This window comes from Phasianus colchicus, chromosome 23 (assembly GCF_987193195.1).
Source record: "Phasianus colchicus chromosome 23, bPhaCol1.hap1.1, whole genome shotgun sequence".
NCBI classification, from domain to species: domain Eukaryota; kingdom Metazoa; phylum Chordata; class Aves; order Galliformes; family Phasianidae; genus Phasianus; species Phasianus colchicus.
Window position 1 is genome coordinate 5,835,626 of NC_143458.1, and position 27,323 is coordinate 5,862,948.

The window sequence follows — 27,323 nt, forward strand, 5'->3', positions numbered from 1 at the left end:
AGTCCAGCCCTGCTTACACAGGGCAGGCTGAAAATGTTCAGTCCTACCTTCCTCTCACCAGAAGTTAAAAAAAAAAAAAAAGAAAAAAGAAAATTAAAGAAAATCTTGCGATATAGAAAGCAATTCATTGCTTTGCCGAACATCTCATATTTAAAAAAAAAAGGAAGACGTAAGAAAGTTTCATGTCAGCCTTCAGAAAGAATGCTTTCAGTATTTTTTCCTGTCTCCAATCTGTTTTCTTCCCCCTCCAGTTTTTAACACCAAGCTTGTCAAAATAAATTCTACAACATTTTGTTTGACTTTCACTTGAAAAAAGCGACTTACGGTTACTTCTCTTCCGTCCACAAACCAACCAAACGTCCCTTCTTCTGCCTTAATGCAATTATCAGCCCAGGTGAACAGAAGGGAAAAAAGGCTCCTGAGCTCCTGCCCTGCTGCCCAGCACACGGTGAGATGACTCCATACAACCTCACCTGTTTTATCCACAATTTCCCCAAGAAAGATTCCACCTTTTCTCTGCCCATTGGGTACCGCTGGTGAGATCTTTATCCCACAGTCTGAGTCTTAATTTCCCACATTTAACACCAGCAATTTGAAGAAGAATTGCAGGAATAATAAACCATGGCAATGCTGGAGCCGCAGCCCTGTGCTGCACCAAAGGGCTCTGCGGGCAGAGCTGCAGTCAGAGCTCAGCACGGACACCAGAGCTTAACCCAGAACAGCACAAGGATGGACCTGAACTGCTCCCAGTGTGACTGTGAGGCTTCAGAAAATAAAGTGCAGGGATTGGTTTTCCTAGAAAAGTCCCACGTTCATTAATGCCATCTATACCAGAGCTCATCTACAGCGCTGATTTGTACTCAACCACAGCCACAGCACTGCTGCCTCTCTGCTGGCTTTACTGCTGCCATTTGCTCTTTTGTTCCATGTCGTTTTGCCTGTGGTTGATTTCTTTTATCCGTGATTAACAGCACTGAGAGGCAGACAGCCACATTCAGCTCTGATGGCAGATTCTTAAATATCTCAGTGTCAGGGCCAGATTGCTGTGCTCGATCTGAGAGAGATCTGTTTTCAGATCCTGGCTCTGATCTGGCTTTGCTTCTGAAATGCCACCTCTAATGTTGGATAAAATCCGACTGAGAGGATTGACAGACTCATCTCCAAACACACGGATATTATTAGGCCTCTTATATGCTGCTTTTCTTTTTCTTTTCTTTTTTTTTTTTTTTTGCATTTCTGAGTTATATTTTTTTGCTAAAGTTGTCACAACACATTAAAAATAAAACGAAATAAAAACCATTTCGGACATCCTGCAGAACGCTGGACTTGTTAAAACAAACTGCTGTGCCCAGGCTGCAACCACTACAGCCGGACCCTCTCCCCATACCAGCACCATAGGACTGAGGAGGACACTTTGTGCTGAGGATACCAGCACTGACCTCGGGCCTTTGGGGAGCAGTGAGGCTCTCCTGCATGAACAGACAGCAACGTCTGAGCTCTGCTGGGTTTGCAGTGCGCTGAGACACGGCGGTGGGCAGACCGAGCCTATAGGATTTGGATGCTGCAGTGCTGCCTGTGAATTACTTTGAATTATTGAGAGCACTCATCAGCTCACCTAATCCCGGATTAGAGGCAGCTACCGAAGCAACACTTGATACTTCTCAGCATTTTCTTTTTCATTTTGCTATTAAACTACAGAATTACACTGATCTTTGTAAACTGAAACCAACAATGCAGAGAATTTTTTTCTTTCTTTCTTTCTTTCTTTCTTTTTTTTTTTTTTTCCCACGTAAAACCCAGAAAAAACTCCCAAACCACCAGCACTGCAGCAGCACTGGATGCACACAGATGCTGGCAGCTCCGTGCTTTGGGTCGCCACAGCACCGTGTGCATCCTGCCTCCCCAGCAAAGCCTATGGGGACATGGATCTCCCTCACAGCCCAGCTCCTGCCATCACGGGCACACACACGGGATGTTCAGGTCAGAAAGCTCTCAGGGCACGCAGCACAATACAGAACCCATTCCAACAGTTGGGACCCGGATGGGATGCGGCAACCCAAAGTTTGGCTTGCTCAGGTGTGAGCTGGCCTGGCATAAGGTCCACCCGCTGCTTTGTATTGCTACAAATGATGAATCCAGCTGCTGTGTTTCATGCAACGCGCTCAGAGTGGCTGGCATCTCATTTTTCCCCGCACTCAGACGCATTCTGCACCGATCCCTTCTCCTTTCCCAGCTCTCCCCCAGGAGCTCCGTAACAATATCCGTTCAATCTAAAGAAAAAAAGGGTCAGCAAAGTGTTTCACCAAGAGAAGGCAGCTTCCACCCCAGTTCTACGCAATGTCTCAGAGCAAATCCAACCCTCGGCCATATCAAGGCCAGGCTGAACAGAATTTCTCACTGTTGTGAGGTCACTTGTACAGCAACTGAGCTGTTTTAGGACGCAGTAAATCTACTTTCCCACTATGAATTCCTCACCAGGTTGCCAAGACTGATCAGAAATCAGGAATGCCAAAGCTCACACTTTGCTGCTTCAGCAATGATTTCCCACCGTGTTCACTGTGCCACTTCATTTAGTCCAAAGCACTGAAAGAACTCAAATACGTCCAGATAATGGCAGCTGAAAAATCCTTGTGATCAGCAATTCCCACTTTTACCCCAACATTAAAAAATATACAGATATTAAAAACCAGAAGAACTGGAAAATAAAACTTCGAGTTTAGAGCAATTCTGTGTTACATCCATTAAAACCCTGAGTGTACAAACAGAAAACAAGGTCTTACTTTCCCCCCACACACAAAATACGCAAAATAATCCTTTAAATGAAGCGGCACACTGAGATACTTGCAAATTTGAGTTTCTTTCTGAGCCCCCACAGAGCTCATACAATAATAATACGCAACTAATAATATACAACTAATAATATACAACTAATAATCTGCCAACTTTGCTCAAACAAACTGCAGTTTTGAAGCAAGCCCTCTTGAAAAGGACAGCGTGATTCTTTTTAAATCCAGCATCTCAACTCGTGTGGATGGTTTACGAAGGATGTTCTGAACCAACACTGCTCACCACTAACAGATGATGCCCCGAATTGCCTGGGACAGTGGCAGCTCCCCCCACCCCCCATGGACACCCTTCTATTTCTCAATGGAGTTGAGTTATGTTTTCAGATATGGCATTTTTCCAGTTGGATTTTCCAACACCACGCACCGACTGAGCCGTTGGGTTCTTTATCACAAATGTGGCAGCTGGATTTGGAACCTCACACTGAGCCGCGACTTAAAAATATGGGGAACAAAGCAGAATGGGTGCAGAGCCTCCTGAGAAATGTTTTAAGCACTTCAAGCCAAAAAAATGATAAAAAAAAAAAAAAAAAAAGAAGATTATTTAAAAAGTGATTCCTATGGAACTCGGAGTTGGAGTTTCTCAGCCTCCAGAATTCAGGACAAGAAGCCAAGCATGGCGTGTATGGAGTCTGCAGCCATTACCTGTCCTGGTTTATTATGTGGCACAGCGCGAAAAGCCAGTAAGTAATTAAATATCATAAAAGAGAATAAATAATGTTTTCACTGTCCGATTTTAAATCAAAGAGATGTTAACCAATACCTGAAAATACTTTCTCTTAGAATACCTTATTACTTATTTAACAGCCCTGGTGGCTGTGAATCTGGCCGTGTATTTCGTAAGATTTGGTGTAAGTACAGCTTTTCTATTTCTGTGGCCCAGAAAATACCACAATTACACCAAATTCAAGCTAAGTGCTGATCCCTTATAGGGGAAATCACATTTTTCTTTCCAAACACTGGGTCTGCTGGGGGCTCACTCCGAGCTCCTTGCAATGGGAACCTTCCCAATGGGAGCAGTGAGCCTTCCATCAACCCTGAATCTCCTTCCAACTAAAATTTACACACACGTAAATATCTCAACTGCCATCACAGCCAAAACTGAAAACATTTTCCATCTGCTCAGCAATTTTGTTCAGCTCTCTTCCCCTAACAGGAGATGTCATTAAACGCGCGTGCTGAACATCTTATATCTTTCAGCTTCAAGGAAATTATAAAGCATATCAGACGGCTCCAACTTCACCCAGGATGAAAGAGCAATTCACTCTTCAGCTCAAGAAAGCGCTGCAAAACTTCACTGAAATTATTTCAGACCGCAGTGAAAATCTGTGCTCATTGCTTTCCTGCTTATCTCGACACACAAAGGAAGCATGAGCAGAAGTCCAGTGCCATCGTGCTGTGTTTCTTCAGGCTTTGGTCCCTTTGCAGTTTAGTTTTTCAAGCAGATTTGTGTTGGGTATTTATCAGATATAGTTATTTCTGTGCTCTGCTCCATTTCTAAGACAATATCAGAAATCCCATTAGCTAGTACTTGCTGTTCAGTAGCACCTATCCTCCTTGGGAGGCTCACCGTTTGGAAGCACGGACTTTTGCAGCCGTTCCTTACACGGTTTTAATCCCACCACCAAATCTCTGCCCTGCAATTCCCAAATCCTGCAGCTCCACGAGGCCGAGCTGCTGAGGTGCTGACATCACTGCTATGGGGCAGCCCGGATCTGGGGCCGAAAACACAATTTGAGGGCAAATTCATTAACAGTCCCAGGCACAAAGCGAAGCACGGCTTTAACTGCAGAGCTCAGTACCCACAGCTGAATCATCTGAGAATTATTAATGACTATTTAATGAATAAATATTACTCTCTGGTATTTGCTATACCAACCACAGAAACACATAATCATAAAGTTTATTCTCCCCCCTGCTCCCCCGGGGGGGTGCTTTAGCACAGCTGCTGGGAGCACCCACCCATTGGAAACCCCAGTGATCTCTTTGGGTGAAGGGCACATTCACAATGCTGACTTGGTCAGCCATGATTCTGGGTGAATACTCATATCGTGTTCCTTCTGGGTGCTAAAGGCTGCTTTCTTCTCTAAGGCTTTCCATACAGCAGAGGTGGAAGGAGGAGACAGGGATCTCCTCCCTGCAGATCTGTGCAGCCGTGCCATAGACCACAGCGCAGGCAGAACTGGGCTTATCCCCCATCTGAACCCTCTGTGCCTATTTTGGCCAAGCACAGGACTTTGCTGTCCATGCAGCAGCAAGGGATCAGCGCTCAAAAACTCCCTCGTTAACAACATCCTGATTAACAACCAGGTCTCCTCGCAGGGCAGCCCGGCGCGCTCGGTTTGGGGAGGCAATGCATGCCATTGCAACTCAATAGGAAGAAATAAATTTGGAACGAAGATGACACTATTCATGTAACTTCTGACCTTCCAATCAATTGGGGATCTTCAGTTAATTACATTTGCAAAATAAATATTGAGGTTGGAGAAAGACCAAGGGATTACTCCGCTGATCAAACTCTCTGTAACCCAACAGCAAGTTTTCTATTGGCACATTAGTGTGGCTTCGCTGGGACCTGGAGAGATCCCTCTTATTTATATTCAACCGAGCACTGAAGGAGGAAGGAAATAAAAGAGCCAAAGTAGGACTTGAATTTTTAAACACGACATCACACAAATGCAAAATGCATTTTCTCAGCACAAGGAAAAACAAAATTTTGGCCCTGATACCTTACCAAAAATCAAGCTTTTAAAGAATGTTCTTGAATAGTTACGGATTTTTTAGTCATGTATTGCTAAGTCCCAGCTTCACCATCTGCTCCATTGGGTGCCACAAGAGCGGCACTATGGGAAGAATATAACTGCAGAAATTACCTGCTTTGCCAGAAAATGGGTTCTTTTTGTTTAAAATTGGAACGCACGACAGGGATGACATTTTTACTGTGCACGTGGATCTTTCAAAGCTCACTTCGGAGCGATCCATTTGTGAAACACCTGCGGTCGAGACCCCATCCTGCTCACTGCGATGTACTGAAATCAGCACGGTGAGGTCGGGACGGTCCCTCCGCATCCCCCCCTCACTTGGAGCCGCTCTCCGGATGGGATCAGCCCTGGGGGGCACACTTTGGTCCCAGCGAGGCTCAGCGATCCCCGCCCCAACCCTCCCCAGCCCTCCTTACCCGCGCAGGAGTGCAGCGGCTTGGGCCGGACCAGGAGGGACGGACAGACGGAATAGAGGGAAAGTTTCTCGAAGTAATCGCACGTCTCCTTGGAGAGGATTTCGTCGATCATGAAAGTCTTGTAGCGCCTCCTGCCTGCCTTGGCGAGCCGGGGCTGCGGCGGGCAGTGCATGGCCGGCCCCGGGGCCGCGGGGCTGCGCGGGGCTGCCAGGGCGGCGGGCGGCCGCTCATGGATGGGGCGCGGAGCCGCCCGAGCTCCTCCTGCGGGCGCTGCCCCCGCGCTCGGTCCGCGCTCCGCAGCGCTGGGCTATGCTGGGCTATGCTGGGCTCGGCTCGGCTCGGCGGCGCTCCCTCGGCTCGCAGCGCCGCTGCCCCGCTATATAACCGTGCCGATAAGCATCTCCCCGCGGCCTTTTTAGGACGCTCCGGCTGTCAATCAGGGCGCCCGCTGCTCCCAGCCGAGCACCATTGTTACCCTGCGCCCGGCTGGGAGGATCCCGGCGCTCCTCTCCCCTCCCTGCTCTCTATTTTAAGATACCGGGGTGTGTGCTTTTCTTTCTTTTTCCTTTTTTTTTTTTTTTGGTGCAAAAACTGGAAAGCTTCCAGATTAGGGCTGGCTTTTCTTTCTCTTCCCCCCCCCCACCCCCCCCTCCCTCTTTTCCAAGCTTGCAATTAGTTCGAAGAAATTAAAAACGCAGGCAGCTTGGGGAAAGCTCAACCCCGGGGCCCTGGCCCGAACCGGCCCGGCCCGCAGCCCCTCGGTGCCGCTTTGCCCGAGCCCTGCGCCCCCAACTCAGCCCCCCCAGCTCAGCTCCCCCCGGGGCGCACGGTGCTGTGAGCTCCAACCCGTTGCGATGGGTTCTTCTATAGGCGGCCGTTCGGTGCGCTCCGTCCCGGCGCAGTTTAGCGGCCCCGGAGCTGATTTACGGGCAGATCTCCGCGGGATGAGCGCTGCCGCTGTCAGAAACCCCGTTTGTTTCTATGGAAGGAGAAAATCGCGTCCCACTCACGGGTAATTCCGGCAACTTTTCGTTTTTCTATATTAAATAAAAAAAAACAACCCTCACACATCTATCAGCCGCCTCTCGTATCCTCTTTGTAAGCAGTGTTTCTTCAGCAAAATCACCGCTTAGCTTTCGGCTTTACAGATCTATCTGCAGCTTTGGAGAGCCCTGAAAGCAGCACTGTGCACACACGGCGAAACTCCACACTCCTCACTTCTCTTTTGGACTTTTGTCTCAAAAGCTCATTGCGTGGTTTTAAAAAGCTCAGCATAACGAGTTATCACAAAGATAAAACAAAGCGTTAAGCCATTGGAAAGGCTAAGATAAATTGTTTGGATATATATTTTTTTCTATTGATTTTGAGAAACGGAGGCACTCTCACAAGAGGAATTTCAGTAGAATAAAAACAACCACCGTGGAGCTTGGAGACGTTTCCCCCGATGATAAACCCATCCCCAATTACTGCAACTCTTGCTTTAATTCCTAAGCAAACTACAAATATTTAAGGAGATTTGCAGAGCTCGTTAGGAGCGCAGCTTTACACACACACACTTCACACTCCAAACAGGCTTCGGGAACACTTTCTTTCTTTTTTACACAGTTCTTTTTCCAAGGAAACAAAGTAATTCCCGATGGCATTGACCTCAGCAATCACCACTTGTTGGTCGTATCGCACACAGCGCTTTCAAAGCGTCGCCCGGCGCGAGCAGCCGAATTCAATCCCCCACCATCACAAAGCAGCAGCAAATGGCATTTTTGCTCCTGTTTCCCCCATGTCTGCCTTTTCTCCCCACTCCGCATTTGCAGAAGCTGACGAGACCCAACAGATGAAAGTTTCCTAATGCTGAATTGCAATACAAGCACTGGAAGCGAAGGGCTCCTCAATGATCCCAATCAGCTCCAGTGCAGAAACCAAATGGGGAAGAAGCCGCCGTCTCACCCACATCCCTTCCCACAGCCACCACACAGGAGCTCTGCCCTCCCTTTCAAGACCATTTTGCTCATATCTGAAGGGCTGAACATGCAGAGATGTGGGGTTGGCACCTCAACCAAACGCTGATGCCCTACAAGAAGGTCGGGCAGGTGGGATTAGCACACCCTGACACATCCCCGTGTCTTTCCTTCTTCTTACTTATTGACTTGAGATTTCTTTTTCTTTTCTTTTTCTTTTTTTCTTTTTTTTTTTTTTTAAGTGGCCAGAGCAATACCATGGATTATATCATATGAAACACACGCTGGCTGTCAATCAAAAAGGGGGTGCTTTGGTCAGGAATAATCAGGGGTTTTGTTTCCAACATTAATGAAGTGGCTGGAATAGCAAACATCTGCCGAGGGGACTCAAACCCCGAGCAGCTGTTGGAGCCCCCAGACCTCTTCCCACATAGGACAGCTCTGCTGCTGAGCTCTTCTCCCTGAGGTCTCTGTAGGGCTGAGAAATGGGGCCATGCAGGAGGGTGGGAAGGGAAAGGCATGTCAGGAGGGTTCGGAGGGCAGGCACTGTGACGTGGGTTGCGCACATGAGCCCAGCAAATGGCTGCATGAGAGCCAGGCCCAGAATTCCTGTGTGTGTCCTTTCCAAGAGGGAAAGGGGTTAATCCCAGGGAAACGACCCTGCAGGTCACTGAGTGAAACTGCTTTGTGTGTGTGTGTGTGCCAAGCCAGAACCAGAACACAGGAAGAAGATGGCACTGCTCTGAGCTGATCGGCTGGCATTGGGTCATCCATGCAGAGAGCTCTGTCCTGTACCATAACACTGTGCAATAGCGCCCAGCTGATCAGAAAGCACAGCAGTAGATCTGCTGAAAGCAGGGTTTCTGCTGACATTTGCTTTAACCCCAGCCCTGGTGCTGCCAGGCACTGTCAGCACTTGAACCCACAGGTGCTGAGGCACCTTACAGTGGTCTCAGATCCATTTTTTTTTCTTCTAAATTCACCCTACCTAACAGGCAAAGGTTGTTTTCTCAAGTCCCCCACATTGCCACATATAATTGCTTTTTCCAGTGAAATCCAGTGGGATCTCAACATTCATCCAACACAAGAGGCTTTCTGATATCTGCCCAATGCAAGAGAAAATGGCATTGCCCAGAAAGCTCTAAAACCAGGAAGGTGTAAAATCCTCCTACATGCACATAGAATTGGGTAAACCCAAGGAGCCCCTTAGTGCTCTGCTCCTCTGAGAGAAACACTGCTCAAGGACAGACAGACACCCAGGCAGGGCATCCCTCCCCCAGCCCTGGAAGGCCTCTGTAATGGCAGGAACACACAGGATAGAAGAGAAACTGCAGTGTTTGTTGGCTCTGAACTCTGCCTTGGCCCCTCTGCAGATGGCAAGGTGAAACTGCTGGGCACCAAAGTGTGCGATGTCATAGAAATTGCAAAGCAGAGAGCTAATTGTATATGCTCACTCACAGCATTGGCTTTGGGGAGGTTGTTGCTTCCAGCTTATCTCTGCAAGCAAATTTCACTCCTGGCCCAAGAGACTGCAGAGCAGGATTGCTGCAGGTCCAGCTGTTTCATTGCTTTTTACTTTTCCCAGCTCAGACCAGGTCTTGAATCCTCACATTGATTTCTCTGTCACCTTTAGATCTGTCTGCAGCCTCTGTGTCAGCAGACCTCAGTCAGAGCTGGGCTGGTTCTCCTCCTATTCCCCTTGCAATGCTGCAACATTAACACAGCTCAAAGCAGCCCCTACGTGACAGAGCTGAGCTCCCAGCAGCACTTCAAAGTAGTCCTTAAGCAGTCAGAATAAGCTGGGGCTTTGGAAATTTCCTTCAATAAATTTACATTGATAAGTGAACCATCAGCAGGGACTCCTCCATTTCACAGCATGTTCTTCTGCCAGCCCTAAACCGAACCTCCTTTGCTTAGAACCACCTTTTATCTCTCACCACATGGATTGTGCTGGTCCTTAGAAGGGAGATACGGGCATGGTTTCAGACCTATATGCAGAGAAACTGAGATGAAGGGTTTACCTGAGCACTCAGAACAGAGCCAGACCTTCTCACCACACTTCTCTCCAGGTTAGCAGCAGTCTAAAGCCTGGTGTTTTCCTCATTTTTTCCCCACAATAGCACTGAAGGCTGAGAAGGCATATTGCTAATTTCCCAACTGGGATAGGCACTACCTCCTCCTTTCCTAAGCCCCATTGCTACCAAAATCAAACCCAGTTCTGCCTCTGGTGCTGGTGGAGCTGTTCCCATGTGCTCCCAAGGGCGTTGCCTTACCCTACTCAGGGAACCAAGGAACATAGCAAGCTGGATTGAAGAATTCATTATGAATCTGAAGCAGAACTGGCAGAAACGAAGACATTTAAAGAGACACTTATGGGGTGGCTGTGATTTCTGGGTGTTGTATTGATACCACGTCCACCTGAGTTGATGCCAAGGAACATATGGCATCTTTCATCAAGCAGGGATTTGTTTTTTCATGCTGTAGCTAAAAGGCTACAATCCGGACGTGTAAATTTGGGCTAAGGAGTTTGGGAGCGGCAACCAGGAATGCAAAGGAGCATTCTGTGTCATCCTGAGCAGCAGAACACCGACGGGGCAGAGGGAGGAGATCACAGCAGTCATGGATAGAGCCTCTATGGGGCAAGACTACAACAGTTCCTGCAGCTATCCTCAAGGCAATTTAGGATCGGGTTTGGGTAAAGCAGATGTGCTCGGTACCTCCAGTATTCACCACAAATATCTGTTTGGATAATGCCCTCAGTAATGGGCTTTAGGTTCTGGTTAGCCATGAAGAGGTCAGGCAGACCAGAAGTCTTTCTTTGGAGGTCCCTTCCAAAGGAAATATCCTGTTCTCAATAGCAGTTTCCTCACACATCCTTTTGTCCAGGGAACTCCACACTGCACATCCATCTCTTCATCCCACCTGCATTGCTGCCCTCTCCAGGATCCCACTGAACACAAAGACACTTCTTAATTCGGCCAAGGTAACAAAAATCTTAGTAAAACCACAATTACTTTCCTGGAAGGATTAGAGCCAACAGTAAGGGGCAGCATCTGATCTCATGAGAGCATCAGTGCTTGGGATTGGAACATTTTTTAAAGTCTCCCCCAGTTTTTGGCATGGTAAGCTTCCCAGATTTAACACAGCTTCGCTCTGATCCATGCTCCAACCTAATTTGGGTGAGGATGCACGTCTGAATGCTCACTGCTTCATCCAGCTTTGCCTAAGGCCCATTATTTTTGCACAAGCCTTGCTAAATCTCTGCCAAACTGGATGGTAGTGTTCAAAAAATCAAAACATTTCCAAGTCCTTCTATAAAAGGGAGCAGGATGTTTTGGCATTCTGTGACTGATGCTTTATTCATTATTCACAAGGATTATATCTGTTTGTTTTCTTTTTTTTTTCTTTCTCCTACAAGACAATTCACCTGAAAGCAGAGAAGAAAAAGGATCCCAAACCAATAGACCAGAAGTATGACTCCAGTCTCCATAGAGACACCAGAAAAACACTACGATCATGTGGGCTGTACACAAGAAGCCTATTCATACTGGAATGGGTGGTGTTCCAGGATGTTAAGTAATTTTGACAATCTGCCACTATCTCAGCCTGCGAGAAGCCCGGAGGGAGTTATTGATGCCATCAAGTGCTGATCTGTGTAAATGGTTTCTAGACAGCCTCCTTCATTCTTGGCTCTGCAGGACCCCAGACCTGCAGATGGATCTTAGCAAGGCCATCTGGAAGCAACCAAGGTCACCATTTCCAGACAGCACCCAAATTGCTCCTAAGAGCTTTGAGCCTGTCTGTGCCAGTGCAGTTCTGGAAGCAGGTTTGGGGTTGGTTAACTGGCCCAGCTTATGGCTCAGGCAAAGCAGCTCATACCTGTGAGGAGCAGCAAGAATCAGCTATAATGCAATTGCCATGCAGTATAATTAGGACATTAAAACACACATAGCTGTTAAGGCCCTGGTGCCATTGGTTAAGCCCCAGAGCTTTCACTGTGTTATCAGTGTAAGTGGGGGAGTAACACATCGAACAACTGGCACATATTTCCAATCCCTTTGCATTTAGGGGGAATCTCGACATGCCCATTTTCTCACCAGCCATAACCTCGTCCCTACAAGGAACTCGGAGCTTTAATTCTCTCCATGGCTCTCAGAAGTGCTCCTGGCAGCCCTTGGATGGCATTCACACAGCTTTGCTGCCCCACATGCTGGTTCCCATCAGGAGCAGCCCAGCATTAACTGCTCCCAGACCATCACACAGTGCCCTTCATTCAGCACACAGCTTGGATTGCACAGACCTTGCTTGCAAGTAAGGACTGTTCTCCCTCTCACCTATTCCAAAGATATCTTAAGGCAGGTATAACTGCTCTCTCACTTGCTACAGACAGCAATATTCTCACAAATCTCTCCCCACTCTCCTGAACAGCAGTGTGCCCACTCTCCTGTATTCCCCCCTGCAAGCACTGATCAGGGCTCATCGTTCCAATTGATTCTGCACTATAAAAAGGGGACAAAGGCTGCCTAGAGAGGGTTGTAATGCTTGCAGCTATGCTCTGGTAACAGCTTGGTATTAGTTTTGGTATTTGAAAGCAAAGTGGCTGGCTGCTAACAATAGGTAGGGCCAATATGAAAAGCATCTAGAGAGATGATGTTTGTATAAGGCTAGACTAAAAGAACACAGTGAGGACAAAAGCCTGAGATGTTAAGGACAGCCTACTATAGGCTTTATTTTATTATAGAAAGCCTTCCCTGCTTTATCATTGTCATAGGCAAGAATGCTCCTTACTAGCCATGAGGCCAAGAAGCATTCTGATAGCCCCAGCCTATTTTTCTCTACAATCAAGAACTATAGCATTGTTACCATTGTATCTATACTGGCTAGATAGATAGCATGTGCTTCTACCCTAACCTGCACACGTGATGTGAAGCTAATTCTAAACTCAAGAGTCTGCTTTACATAGCAATGAGCCGAGCTAACCTGAGTATCAAAAAAGCAACTGCACCACTCTGTGTGCATCACTTAGCTGTTAGCTGTTCCCAGTTCATTCCAGCATGCCCGTCTCTGGTCTTAGCTTTATCTGTAACTAAAACAGCTCATGAATGCCTTTACAGAAGGTGTGATAGGGGATCTGAGAGTGGTTGGGCATTGGAAGCATGAAGGGATGCATGAGAGCTGAGATCCCAACAGCGAGGTCTGATCTACTGAACGGGGGGGCTGGAGATGGAAGTCGGGCCAAGAAGCAGCTCTGCCTTTTTAGCATGGATTAACTCAATTTCAGTGCCTGCACTGGGACTAAGATGGTTGATAATAGATAGAAATCTGTCCTGTAATCCAGATGAGGTAAAGCATGAGGCTAATTACAGCTAATTTGATCTCCATTGTCTCTTGGCTGAGCTGAGACAATTTCTTAACCGTAAAGACTTGCTCTGTGTTTTAGGGCAGAAGCCTTGTGAGAAGTTGCACTGCTTAGGAGTCTTGGACTCTTTCTGATCTTTTCACACTACAAAGCTGAAGGCCAGTTTGCAGGTTGGAATAACAGCAATCTTCTGGGACAGACTTCAGTGGGATCTCCAGAGCTTGGTTTCCTGCTGAACATAGAGCCTCTGGATTGGGGCAGAGATTACAGCAGCTTCCCTAACTTTTCAATAAAGGTATCAGCTGGGAGCTCCTGCTCTGCACGCCCTGTTGCTGAAACAGGAGGCTGGAGCACGAGGCACTAATGAGCTGGGCTTAAAGATGCAGATTTAAGACTGATACATCAAACACGGGGTGGTGTGTGCGGTTAGAACAGATAGCACCAGAGTGTAAAGGACACAAGAGCCCAGCTGCTGGCTAAGGAGGCAAGAGAACAAACCTTGCTTTGGTCTGCTGCGGCCTCGGATGCCATCCAACCTGTGTTCAAACATTCAGACAGGGCTGCTGTGTTCCCCTAACTGATTGGCTCTCATTTGGAAGCGCTGGGTTGCAGACACGCGGGTTGTTCATGTCAAAAGACAGGCAACACAGCTCTTCCATAAAAGTCCAGCAGGCAGACACATTAACCCCTGTAATCCCTTCCTGTGGTGTACATGACGCCACCTAGATTTATTAATTAAACCCTGTTATCCGGTGGCCGCTGTCAATTAAGCATTTCCTTATAACTTATAATGAGGGCTCATTCATTAGCAAATGTTTCCATTACATTTAAGGCTATGAGTCTCTCTGAAGACTTTTCTTCCCCAACAAAGAAGGGAATTTGTTGTGGTTTGGGATCCTGGGCAAAGGGAGAGGTAGAGAAGCAGAGACTGGATCTGCTGCTGAACTGAGCAATTAATAGATGATCATCGCTGTGCTCCAGGAAGGCACAGCTCCATCCACAAACAACTGTTCCAGGAGATGAATGTGATTCTTGCTGCTGCCTCTTGCCAGCCCTGTGACCCTAGGAAGTTGCAGCTCACTCTTACCTTTTTCACTGCTGTTCTCTGCTTTGCCAGCTCTCTGTAACACAGCGTTTCTGTCTCACTTCCCAGTGCAAGCAGTTCTTTCACTTTCCCTGAAGGGCTCAGGCCAGCTTACTTGCACCATATTTCTAACTCCTTCCAGACGAAGCTACAGGGTTGTACCTGGTTTTGCCCCACCTTGCATCTTTTCTTGCCCATAATTCTGCTTCCTTGTTCTGATTCCAGACCTCTCCTGCCTGGAAGTCAGGAAAATCCTCTGTTCCTGAGGGCGTTGTGTCCACCCTTTCCTTTGGAACGAATGCACTATGTATCGATTCGCTGCAGGACCCACCCAGCAAATCTGAAGGGGGAAGTGAGAAGCAATGCAACTTCTGAGTGTGCCTCAGAACAGGCCACTGAGAACCCCCTGGAGAATTTCACTCAGGCCTGATGAACCCTTTCCTTTGGCACTGGTGGCCACCTGAGATGCCTCTGGTGCAGGAATTCATTGCATGGCCTGCAGTGCTGGCCCCCGAGCATCAGTACAAAGAACACAGTCACATCTGTCAAACAAATTCAAACCTGAATGCTGAGGAACCAGAGCAGCAGAAGCATCAGAAGCTTCAGTCAAACACGATCCATAACAAGAAAATTGTTATGATTTTAAACGGGTACTCGAAATCCCATCAGACCTGATGTGACTTTTAGACCATTGGGTTTAGGTCAAAAAATAAATAAATCAAATAAAGGACCCAATAGAATAATGAATCCCTTTGGAAGGTTACCAAGGGTTTTCCTCCCAGCAGCTGCCTGGAGAAAGGTGAAAGGCTTTGGCTGCCTGCACCCGAAGCTACAGCCTGTCAGCCTGCTGCAGTGCAGGGGATGGAGCTGCAGTTCCCTCTTCTGGCAACATGTGCAGCTGCAAGTCCTGGTCGGGATGATTTATCGGATTAATCTGTTGGGGCTCTGTGAGAATAAAGCCCAGAGCTTGCCACACAGATCAGAAACTGCATGCCAGGAGAAAAACCAAAGCAGAGCTGAAGGAGTTAAACCCAGTTGGTGACTTGTTGGCTAACATAACCTGGTAATGATTCTGCTGGTGCTGCAGTGGTGTTATGGCTTAGTAATAGCCATCTCCAAGCTTTACAGTTACTCCACTGAGCCTCTTGTAGGGGCTCTTTTGCAGAGGCCAGCTGCAGAGCCTGGAAATAGATGGCAGTGGGAACTTGGATGTCAGGCTGCAAAGTTGCTGGGTGGTGGCACAGGGGAATGGGATTGGCAGCAAATCCTGAAGGAATCCCACAGAAAGGATTCGTGTGAGGCAGTGCCCCACTCCCAGCTCCTCTGCAACCAGACTGAGCAAAGGAGCTGCTGCTGTTGAGTGCTTGGAAAAGACGACCTTATCGAATCAAAATCACTGGGAAAAGAAGACAATGCCATCTGGCTGCATCTGAGGGAGTCAGAGACCACGCTGGCATTATTGGAGGCAGACTGCACTCATCCTTCCCCACGCATTCCTGGGACATTTCTAATCATAACTGTGAATGGCATCCCGCAGCGCCTTTTTGGGATCGGGTTCCCTCCATAAATGCCCAATCCTGGATCTGCAGGCTGCAGAGCTCCCACTGAAGTCAGCTGAAGCACAGCCTGGCTCAGTACCGTCAGAGCTGCTGTTCCATGCAGGGCCCATTAACAAAGAATTTGTAGAATTCAGAGCACTGAAACCTACCTATTGAAAATTGCCTTTTTGTATGGAAGCCAGCAAAAGACAAGGGGGAAAAAGTGATGCACGCCTCCTCCTTTCGTCTGAATTGTTCCACGGTGACATATGCATATAATCAATTACGGAGAGCAAAAAATGGGATTACTTTTAAGAAGCCCACTTTACTTTTCCCCCTTCTCAGTGTCGGCGTGTTCACACAACTCAAAATGGATTGAAGTGATAACAAGTAACTCAGCACATGGCCCTGTCTGCTCGGTGCGTTATCACGCATTCCTATCTGACTATCTAATCTAAGATGCTTTTAAAGGACATCATCAAAATATCTAAGAGCTGCCGCGGGATCTAATTACTAATCTTCAGGAAGAAACGCTGGCTTTGCTGCAAAGATTCCATCTTTGCAGCACCCCCTTAAGTCTTTATGAGGCAAAGAGGCAGAAGGCTGCAAAGCACACGTGTGCAAATCACAAAGCTGTGTTCTTGTGCCTGAGTCTGTGAGCACTTGGTGCATGATGCAATGTAAAACCATTGTTCTATCCGAAACTATGGTGCTATTTTACACTGCACAGTCCCATGAGTCACTCAAACTGTGTTGTACCCCTTCCAAGGATTGGTTTATATTGGTCTGCGTTATTCATCGCTTTCTTAATTGCTTGGCTTCCCTTTGAGCACATTACCACGGAATTTGGGTGCCCTACGAGTGCTGTTGGATTCACTCTCACAGTATCCACAGATCACACAACACCAGCATTCCCTTTACACGCCTGGAACTGGAGGCAGAAACGAGGGATGAGATTTGTCTGGGGAAATAAGAGTGATTTTCAGAGCAGTGCAACCAGATGTCTTGTGTCCTAATCCTCCCTACTCACCTAATAGAGCTTTTTCCCTTGTCTCCTGGCAAGCCGAGGACAGGTTCACCAGACAGACAAATAAAACTATAGCCAATGTCTGCATCCTTCTGCACAAAGAACGTATTACAACTCAGAAATGCAATAGCTCACGGCAGTGCAATGTTAGGCAAGATTCGCTGCTTGCTGTATCCAACAGAGGAACAGAAGTCTGGGAAATGAGTCTGGGATGAATCTTCCATGCTTGTTATAGAAACCACTTTGTCTAATTCTAGTTTCCTCTTTTCTTCTGCTCCCTTTTATCTAAGTCACTACCGGCCTTATAGCCAGCTCCTGCATATCGGGGATATCCTGCAGATCCCTATTGCTGGGCAGCTCTTCACCACAGGCAGAAACGAGCTCATTAATCACACCCATGTGTCCCAGGAGGAGAACTTGCTTGGAACTCTTCACTCCAACTCAGTCCACGCACGATTCCTTGACCTTAAGTCAAAGTCTAATTTTCCCCAAAGCACTGCAGAATGGTGGGTAGCCACGGTCTGAATTATATTTTGGGTGGATCAAGTCAATTTGGGTATATTTGCAGCTGGAAACTAAACCATCATAGCCAACTTCATCAATGGACTTGTGTCCATTGGTCTCCAAACAAACGTATGCAGATAGGACTACCCAGTCTCACCTCAAAAATTGCCATTCACTTTCTTCCATGGACAAAATTGTAACTCAACTATTGTGAAGCACAGCCCAACCTCCTCAGTGTTCAAGTCACGCTCTGTATCAAGCAATAGCAACGTATTTATGGTGTTAAAGCACATACCGTAAACTTGGCTGGATCAAAGTGCCCTTGAACTGCTCTTGTTACTGATTTGGGGGTGAAACAGAAAAGCATTCATAGAGCCTCCATCCAACAGCATCATGAAACAGAGAGAGCACCCATCTTCTGAGATGTGCCACTGCAAAATAGAAGGATAAGGTCCAGTGTAAATACATTCAGCTTTCATACAATCATAGAATGGTCTGGGTTGAAAAGGACAACAATGATCATCTAGTTTCAACCTCCTGCTGTGTGCAGGGTCACCAAACACCCGACCAAGCTGCCCAGAACCATGTCCAGCCTGACCTTGAATGCCTCCAGGGATGGGGCATCCACAACCTGAGTGGAGTGGCTTCAGAGCCACTGCTCCAGGAGTCAGGAGCATCACCCCAAGCCAAGGGAAACTGAGAAAATAAAAGAGCAAAGTGTCCCTGAAGGATTCGAGCTGAATATCTGCACCAGAATGGGCAAAATCATCACCGTGTGGCATCTTCCACCTCACATTTGTCTGTTTGGTTTTTTTTTTTCCTACCCTTCTGTTGTTAAGATGATGATGATGGCTATTTTTGTTCTGGAACACAACAGATGCTTTTCACAGGAGGGCACCCCGCTGGGATGAGCACCCTCAGTGCTGGATCACTCTGCAATAAAAACTGCCCGTTGCACTGAGATTTAACAATCTAATGCTATTATGTGTCTCCCCTCCCCCATGTAACACCTTTCCTATGCTATCAGCTCCTGTGCAGGAGTCGGAGGGAATATCACTGCCCCACACCTGGTGGATTGGATGGAAGGTGAAGAGGAAAACAAACATGAGTAACATTTCCCCTGGTCATCTTCTTCCTTCCCTTATCCCCCATCATTATATCATTGCATTTGTTACCTTCAAAACCCAAATCATAAACCAATCTCAGCCTAGAAGCGACAGGACAACAAAATGACCTCGGGGCTGACTGCATATATAAAACAAGCAGATAAAAAAAGCACGGCAAGCTCCAAGTGCTCAGCATGGGGATGCCAAGCAGGAAAGGAACAGCAGAGGGAGGTATCCGGCCATGCATGAGAGGAACTGCCCTGTGCTCTTGGGTGCTGCATCACCAGGGTCCACGCGGCTCCACGTCCCGCACTGCCCTCCTCCTCTGCGGGACCCTGAAAGTAATTGTGCTTAAGGAAGCAAATGGTTTGATAGGGAATATCCGGAGATAACCATTTGTGCTTCGGATAAGTGCACAGCAGTGTGTAACTGAGAGCTCCAGGGAGGCTGCAGTGAGGGGAAGGATGTGTAAAAGTCTTTGCCCTTTGGGGGAACTTTTCAGTGCTTCTGAGCTCACCCTACCGAATAAGTCTGATGGAGAAAGGCCATGGTGCCACAAAGGATGGAGCTCTGTTCTCTCAGTGCATGGATGCTCTCAACAACCAGAGGTCCTGAAGAGCACATCTGGAATCACTTCCAGCAGCATCTGGAAACTGTCACGAGCTGCACTGAGACACGGTTGCTTAATTATTCTGGGTCTGTATCCTTTGCCACTGTGAAGCTGTCAGTGGCCGTTCAGCCTCCTGGGCACAAATCCCAGCACACCCCCTGCACACCACTCATCACATACACTTGTCACAGTACAGGAAGCTTCAGCTTTACCCTCAGCTCTGCCCTGACCGAGTCCAGCACAAGTAATAGCCTATGATAAGTTCACTGTTACAGCAGGAGGAAAGGAAGAAAGAGGAAATCACCCAACAAGCCCCACAGAGAACAACAACCCTATGATAATCCCAGTCCATCTCTGCATCAGACACAGCCAAAAGTTTCATTCCACAGCATCAATCTGTTCCTTAGTGAGAAGTCCATCAAGCCTTTGCAGCAGCAATATGATTAAGATTATCTTCTGACTTACCCTGGAAGATGAAAGGAGTACAAAATCACCCAGGAAAGACTTCTACTTTGCTACTTTATTTTTGGTACATCTTACAGATACAGAATAAAGACTTCTCATGGAAGACAATCATTTTGGTTCCCTTATCTCTTCCCCAGCACTGATGCTTGCTTCTGGAAGTGAAGGAGTTAAGCACACTGTGCTATGCATTTTCCTCAAAGCACAAAGGGAGAGAGGCTAAGGGTTCTTGCCATTATCCCAGTGCTGAACTTCAGGGCTGAACTTCCTCTGGAATCATTTGCATCTTCCCCTTCCGCCTCCAGCAATGCCCTGAGGTCAACAACCCGACCCAAATGGATGGGATCATAGCAGGAGAGGTGGTGCTTCTGCACAGGGAACTGCTTTGGAGTGGGATGGTGCTAACAGGAAGCATAGAAACACGAGGAAAAAAAAAAAAAAAAAAAGGAATAAAAATAATAGAAACTACAGAGGAATGTTGAGAAGCTCAGGGGAGAGGAGGAAACATGAAAGTACATCAAGACAAAGAGCACTGATGCAACTGTAGCTCAAGGGGGGCACGTGAGCCATGTGGAAAATGCAAAGGAATGGTAGAGAAATCATAAAACCAGGATTCCAGAGAATACATCTTATAGTTCAGCTCACGCTGCAATAAACATCCAGATGGCCGCGTATCCCAGCGAGACACTGCTGGGAAAGGAAACGGAGAGGGAAAGAGGGGGAGAGAGGGGTCACTTACACATGACTCTTCCATTCCCAGCGAAAGAGGAAAAGGAAATGTAGATTAAGAGAGGTCTTCAGGCCTCAGCACTGGCTGAGCCAGCACAGGCACAGGAGGCAGAAGCCAAGGAATGTCTTTGAACCTCTCGTGCTCGCATATTTTTCTAGCCCTCTTCCCATCTCTGTCTCTCCCTCCATTTCAGCCCCCTCTTTTCCCACTCACAACAGCCCTCTCTCCTGTTCTGACAGTCTCTCCTCCCTTTTCCAGAGCCCTACAGCAAGGGTTGGTTTGTAGCACTCTAAGCCACATGTCACAGCATCACATCCTCTCTTCTCTCCCCTTTAGGGGCTCTTTCACAGGTCACAGTAAAAGAAATGGGAACAAGCCAGACAAGCCCTTAGTCTTTAAGAAGTGCTTTATAGCAACCCCAGAGGTCCACGGGGTTTTCCACAAATCCATCTTCCCTCTGGAAAGGGGATAAATAAGCACTCTGGTAATAAAAGCAGAGCAGCTGAACGTCTCATACCAGGAGAAAAACTATGGGAAATACGGGGAATTTAGCATTGCATTAATTGGCCCCAAATCAGGCCATCTTCTTGTTGTTCCTGACACACTCAGCTCTCATTCCATGATCTTGAGCAAGTCCTCTGCCCTTCCTGTATCTCAGTTTTTCCAGATATGAAATAGGGAAGAATGCTGACCTAGCTACATATATGACCCACAAGATTTTGCATTGAAAACATTAAATCAGTTTAAAGGAACACCACTGGAAGAGTCAGTATTACTGTCCTCTCTAAGATACTGACAGCTCCAGTCCTGTGTAAGGAGCATCACTGAATCCCAGTGCACAGAGCTTGCACAAAGGGGACTGCAGGAGCTCACAGCAAATAAGAGCAGGAGCAGCAGGGTGTTATCACTGGGAATGCCAGAGGGCTTCCAGGAAAACAAAGGTCTGGATTCAGGCTCTCAGACATGTTCCCCATCTCACTGAAACTGCCTGACTGGGTTTGTTCCACCCAAGGGTACAAAACTATGAGAGAGAGCACCTCTGAGCAATGAGAGACACGAGAAGTGGCTGCACATCCCATTCCTCCCAGCCCTGAGAGGTTTAATATCACAGTCTGGTCCATCAAAGCTTGTAAAAAATATATTCATAGAAAGGGAAAAAAAAAGGACCATGGTTTTGCTTTTTTTGCTCTTTGTTCTGTATGTTACCTAATTTATGGTGGATCAGGTGTTCTTTCTTCTAAGCATTTTATTTTTAGCATTGCTGTTAGTAAATTGCTTTCCCTTTTGCACGTGTCTGCCTTCAGATGGAGATGAAAGTCTGCTCAGAGGAGGCTGATGGGTGCACTGCTGTCCCTGGGTGCTGGTGCGATGAGGTGCAGCTTTGAGAAGTCAGCACTTTTCGGGCTGTTTGCTTTCATCTGTGCTTCAAATCTGCTTTAGAACCTGCTGAGTAAGCAGCAAAAATAGAGACGAGGTGGTGGGGGTGTGTGCAGCTGAGGCAGGAGTGATACAACAGACCATCACAGTACCTTGTGGAATGGCTGTTTTGCACCCAGACTGCTAATCACACTGCAGATGCTTTTACCATCACTTCAGTCCAACGGGCAGGAGCTGAATATGGGCAGGAAGAACGGTTTAATGGGTAAGATAGCAAACCAGATACTGCAGATTTTACGTACCGCCCTTAGTAAGTCACTGTGTGATAACTCAGCTGTAGGAAAAGAGTTTGCATTTCTGCCATGCCTTTGGGAAATGAGTCTTTTGGGGTCTCCTGTGACACACGCAGCACCTCATGCAGGGGGACTGCTGTGTCACACAGCCATAATGGGAAAATTAATTGTGTGGGCTCAATGGACCGCAGAATTTGGCCACTATGGTTCATTTCCACCCAGCAGACACCTCTGAGAGCAGGAGGACTGCTCTGCTGGCTGCTTCAGATTCCAGATCCCCTAGAGCAATAGAAATTGAAACACACAGTCCAGGAAGATTTAATATAATAGTCTTTCACTTACAAGGATGGGCACCACGCCATCCTCACTCTGCTCTGCCCAGCAGCTCACCTTGGCTGACAGGTGAACAGAGTCCAAGAAAGAGAGAGCGTGCAAAGGAGGATAATTATTCTGAGTCGAAACAACTGCAGCACAGGATTTTTTTGTCTTTCTGGGCTGTAGCAGTAACTGAGACAAATGTTCTTCTCTCAGCCATACTTCTCCATCAGCCGTGTCAAATGTACTTTGCTATAAGCCATAACATTTGCAATGTTTCATACGACTGAGCAGCTCAAGGTATGCAAGCTCTGCAATGAGATCTGCCCTAACTTCCTTGCCAGTCCTGCTTTTGAAGCCAGGTTTCCCTATTTCCTTGCTAATATTATCATAGATCCAGACTGCAGTATCATATAATTAACTTTGAACTGCATCCTTGTTGGAGTTTTCCCTGACTTGCTGAATGAGCAGTGGGGTATCTCAGTTACCACCTGTCCTGCAGAAACACCTCGGATTCTCAGTTGCACACCTCAGCCTGGCAGTGCTGCCTCCTGTGCTCACAGGAGAATGGCAACAGCCTTTCCCAAGGAGGTTTATATGGGATCAGACTTATTGAATCCCGCTTGTGAGCTGCACACAACTAGTCCTGCACCTTCAGAAGCCACTGGTGCCTTCAAACACCCGACCTGTGGTTCTTCATTCTCTTGGAAGCAAAGCCAAATCACACAAAACACAGATCACACTGAGCTGTCAGTCTGGAATTTTGGTCTTTCCTCGTGGTGAAGCTTTTCCTTGTGAAAAGCTTTCAGCCCATTACAGTTGCTGAAAACTTCCCAGGGGGTAATGCCAGTGAATTGGGAGGAACCTCTCAGATACCCTTCCGTGCTTTTCATAATTATCCATCATTTGGATTATCCATCATTTGGGTTACTCTTCACATGAGACTTTGTTCCCAGACTGAACAGTGTGTAGCACAACAGCAGTGATGCAAAACCAAAACTAATTGACAACATCACTGCCACCAAAGAACCCCTTCCACTTCTAGGCATTACAGACTTCACAAACTCCACAGTAAATGGGATGGAGACAAATACTGGACAGACAGGAATGGACCCAACCTTTCTGAGGCACTTTGTGCTTTTTCTCATGAGCAGAAGCATTTCTTCCTTAATAAAAGAAAGAATAAATGTGGCAAGGAGGAGCACAGGGAACAGAGAGATCTCTGAAACGAGGAAAGAAATTCCAGTAATTGAACAGCTCATATTTTGACAAGCTGAGTTATTAAGTACTGAGAACTGATGAATTGTCTCTCTAGACATAGCACAGCATGCCAGGATAAATACCAGAGCTTATGCAGCCTGGGTTTCAGCACAGATACATTGGCCATGCCCACAGGCAAGGCTACAGCAGCTGCCGTTAGAGAAAATACTTAGGAAGGAGCCTAAAAAGAAGGCAGCTCCAAAGGTAAAGCAACTGCAATAGCTGCACAGGTACAGAGGAATGCTGCTCAATGACCATTGCTTAAATATCATGAAATTGGAGCCAGTATCCCAATATTCCTGGGAGTTCTGCCATTTCCTACTGGTTGTACCGAAAGCTGAGGAACCTCCTCCCACTCAACCTCTTCTGTTCCAATAGAAACTGATGGGAGTGCTCCCACAAGTTCAGAGCATGCATACACAAAGTGTAGACATAGGATTTTATCTTGCAACCTGAAATACGCCACTAGACTGCAAATGTAATATTTCACAATGAAATGTTTTTAGCCTACAAATAACTGGAAGCGCTGCTGGCAATAACTCCTGATGGCCCTTTGCATATATGTGGCATCTTTCATTCAATAGTCTCAGAGCACTTAATAAGCGACAATTAATTAACCCCATAACATCTCAGTGCTGTAATTAAGACATCTACATGAGGAATAATTGCAGCACTGGTGATTTTGGTTTCAGGAATTTCATCAAAACACTGCAGATGTGTCACAGCCATTTGCAGTGCAGTGCAGCACACAGCCTTGGAAAGCTCAGGAGAAGCTCTGTGCCAGGCTCTAGCAAGGAGTTTGGGAAAGCAAAGGGTGCCAACAGGTACATCACCAATGTTACAACAGTTCTGGCAACACAGTGTAATACACTTTGTGTTACGTTATCATTTTGTCAATGGATGTTTCATATCTTTTCTTTTTGCCATGCTGCATTAGGTTCTTTCCTATTCCTTTATACATCCCTTTTAGTAATAGCCCTCCTATCTTCCCATGCAATTATGAAATGTTATTCCAAGATGAAGGAAAGGGGAATTTGTTTCTTTGGAAAGCTTTCATCTGCACGCAGGGCTTTAAGGCATCTACTGAGATTTATACAATCTGACAGCTTAAAGGTGGCACAACAAGCATAATGGCAAGCCTTGCCATTAATTCAGCAGTTCTCAAAGCACTGCAGTGTTCTCCACAAACACCGAGTCCTAAAGCACTGTCAGCGGGTTGGGCTTTTTCTTTTGGTAGATGGGAAATGTTGGGCACACCAGTTTTAGTTCTAAGACCTGTGCTTAAGATGAAGGGAGCTCTCAAGCACACAGAGCTGGCAGGAAGTCACAGGAGGCAGTGATGGACTTTGGAAGAGAGTCCAGCTCTTCAGCCAATTATGCTAAGGCCAAATTTCTCCTTATTGCTTTCCAATACACAGTTAAAGTGTTTTAAGTGTGCTGGTTTGTGGTTGTCCCTCTTTCCAAACCCACATGCCATCAGTGTGGATGGATACCCAATGGTGCAAGGATACTTTGAAACGCCAAACCTTGCAACATCACACCACAGCTATCACAGGGCACCCGACCACAGCAACAGGAGACCACTGACATTGAGTCACCTTGTATTTTCAGGCAAAAAAGCCACCTAGCAGTGGGAGGCTACATCTCACCAGGTATAATTTAGCACAGCTTTATTGACCCAGAAACTCTACACCAACGTAAATGAGCTGAAGCTGTGGTAGCGAGGCCTCATTCAACATGCATAAAAACATAATGGTCTGGAGTTTCATCCAAACAGAAGGATAAGTATCTTGTTTCAACATTTAAACCAACTTCTGGAAGTGACCCAAGGGGAGACTGGGGGGGGGGGGGGGGGGGAAGGCTTTCCCCACGCAATCACCCTATTGCCTAAACAGAGAGGCAGGGTGTTCCCATCAAAGCTCTGCCCTGCAGAGTCAGTTGGGGCAGTGCTCGGACCTGAAAGGCAGCTCTGTCAGAGCTGCAATGGGACAGGCAGCTGGCAACGTAAGTGTTAACTTGTATCGGGGCCATAGATCACAGAGGGAACAGAAAGGAAGGGCGACTTGTGGCTTAGAAGGCTGAGAATCCACCAGCTGCACCTTCAGCTGTATGGGCAGCCGCTGCTTTATGGCTTCAGCATGCTTCAGACACCAATTCCTCCCAGACAGGAATAGGAGACTAATGAGCAGTCAGAAGGTCCACTGTTGGAGGCAGCAACAAGAACATGCTGGGGAGAAGAATGTTTTCTTCTCGCAGAGCTAAGCCTGAGGTTTCAGCATCCATTTCTGCCCAGGTGCAAACAGAACAAGCAAAACCCACCAAAACAAAACACCTTGCTGCTACAGCATGTGAGCATCACAGCTAGAGCTGAAAGAACAAGAAGAGGAAGAGAGACAGAGTGATGCAGGGAACGCTGGTCAGAGCTCCCAAACTTCTGGCTGCTCTGGAGTGATGGGAAATGACTTTGCTTGTCATTGCAAACGTTCTTTATGTCCTCACATTAGATAAATTCACACATAAATTGTCACTACAATGAGAATCTGCATTATATGCAAAGCACCTGAAGCAGTGCAGGAACCATTCAGTCCAGCTGTCAGCACGTGCTAGCAGTGCTCTGGGTGCTCTCCTCACCAGGGACCTGAGTGCATAATTACAGCTTTAAAAGAGAAACATTTAAGAGGAAGAACTCCATCAATAAAGGGCAGGCAACAGTTCCTGCAGCATTAACTCCTCACGACAGCTAAATCAGTTTCTTTAAGGATTCAGAGATAGATGAGCATGTAACACAGGACACTCATTTTGCTCCCAAGTGCCATATGGAAAACTTGCTTTGCAAGGAACGTTCCTGTTTAAATGGCTTGATAAACTGGATTCCTTTGATGCTGTTTGCCCCTGCCTTCCTTAATCTCCCCTAATCATAATAATGATTTTTTTTTCAGTCTGCAATGCATCTGACCTACTTCCACACTCCCTCTGTCCTGCTGCTCTTTTTCTGTCTCTGTTCTTGATAAGTAACTGTGTTTCTCCTCCCCTTTTCCATTGAGAAATAATCATTGAAAGCTTGCTCCAAAAAGATTGAGACCCTCAGGTCTGACTCCCACACCCTGCCAGCAGCCTGCAGCATTCCAAAATCACTGCTCATCTCTATGGGATTTCTTAAAGCTTTGTGCCAGGGGACTCCAACTACCAGACAGAGTCCTCCACACTACCAGCAATAGCATCCAAATTTTAATCACTCCCACAGAATAACAATAATAATTTGGAGATTTAAAAAAATCATCTTTGATTTGGGGACAGAAGAAAAATAAACAGTGGTGGGTGCATCATCACTTCAGACTATTTATCCATCATCCATCCAGAACTCCATCTGAAGCTGAAGCACAGCCCAGGGATTTGGGTTTGTGTGATGATGTGAGCTGATGCGGTTGGAAAAGACAGGAGGAGAGCTGAGAGCAAAGCAGAACAGAGGCCCTGACAAGGCTTGAAACACTCATCAACAGCCCCAGTTCTCCTAGAGCTTGCCAGTGCTCGTTAACTAATTGCTTCAGACCCAATATCCCTGATTGGATGCCACATGGGAGAGATGGGAAGCTGGGCCCGTGCTCAGGGAACAACGTGTTTAGAGCCAAACAAAGACAAAAGGACAACAGGAACCAAAGGGTGTTGTATCTGATCCAAGAAC

General features: G+C 46.9%; 1 protein-coding gene across 2 annotated transcripts in view; it reads right to left on the reverse strand.

Annotated features, from left to right (window-relative positions):
• Positions 1 to 27,323, reverse strand: part of BARX2 (BARX homeobox 2) — a 55,287-nt gene that overhangs the window by 19,780 nt on the left and 8,184 nt on the right. The window contains exon 1 of one of the 2 annotated variants that reach the window (XM_031599624.2): positions 6,022 to 6,516. The exons of the other annotated variant lie outside the window; for it this stretch is intronic. Coding sequence (XP_031455484.2) covers positions 6,022 to 6,193 — 172 coding nt within the window. The 5' untranslated portion in view covers positions 6,194 to 6,516. Of the gene's footprint in view, positions 1 to 6,021; positions 6,517 to 27,323 lie in introns of those variants that run through there. 2 annotated transcript variants of the gene reach the window in all.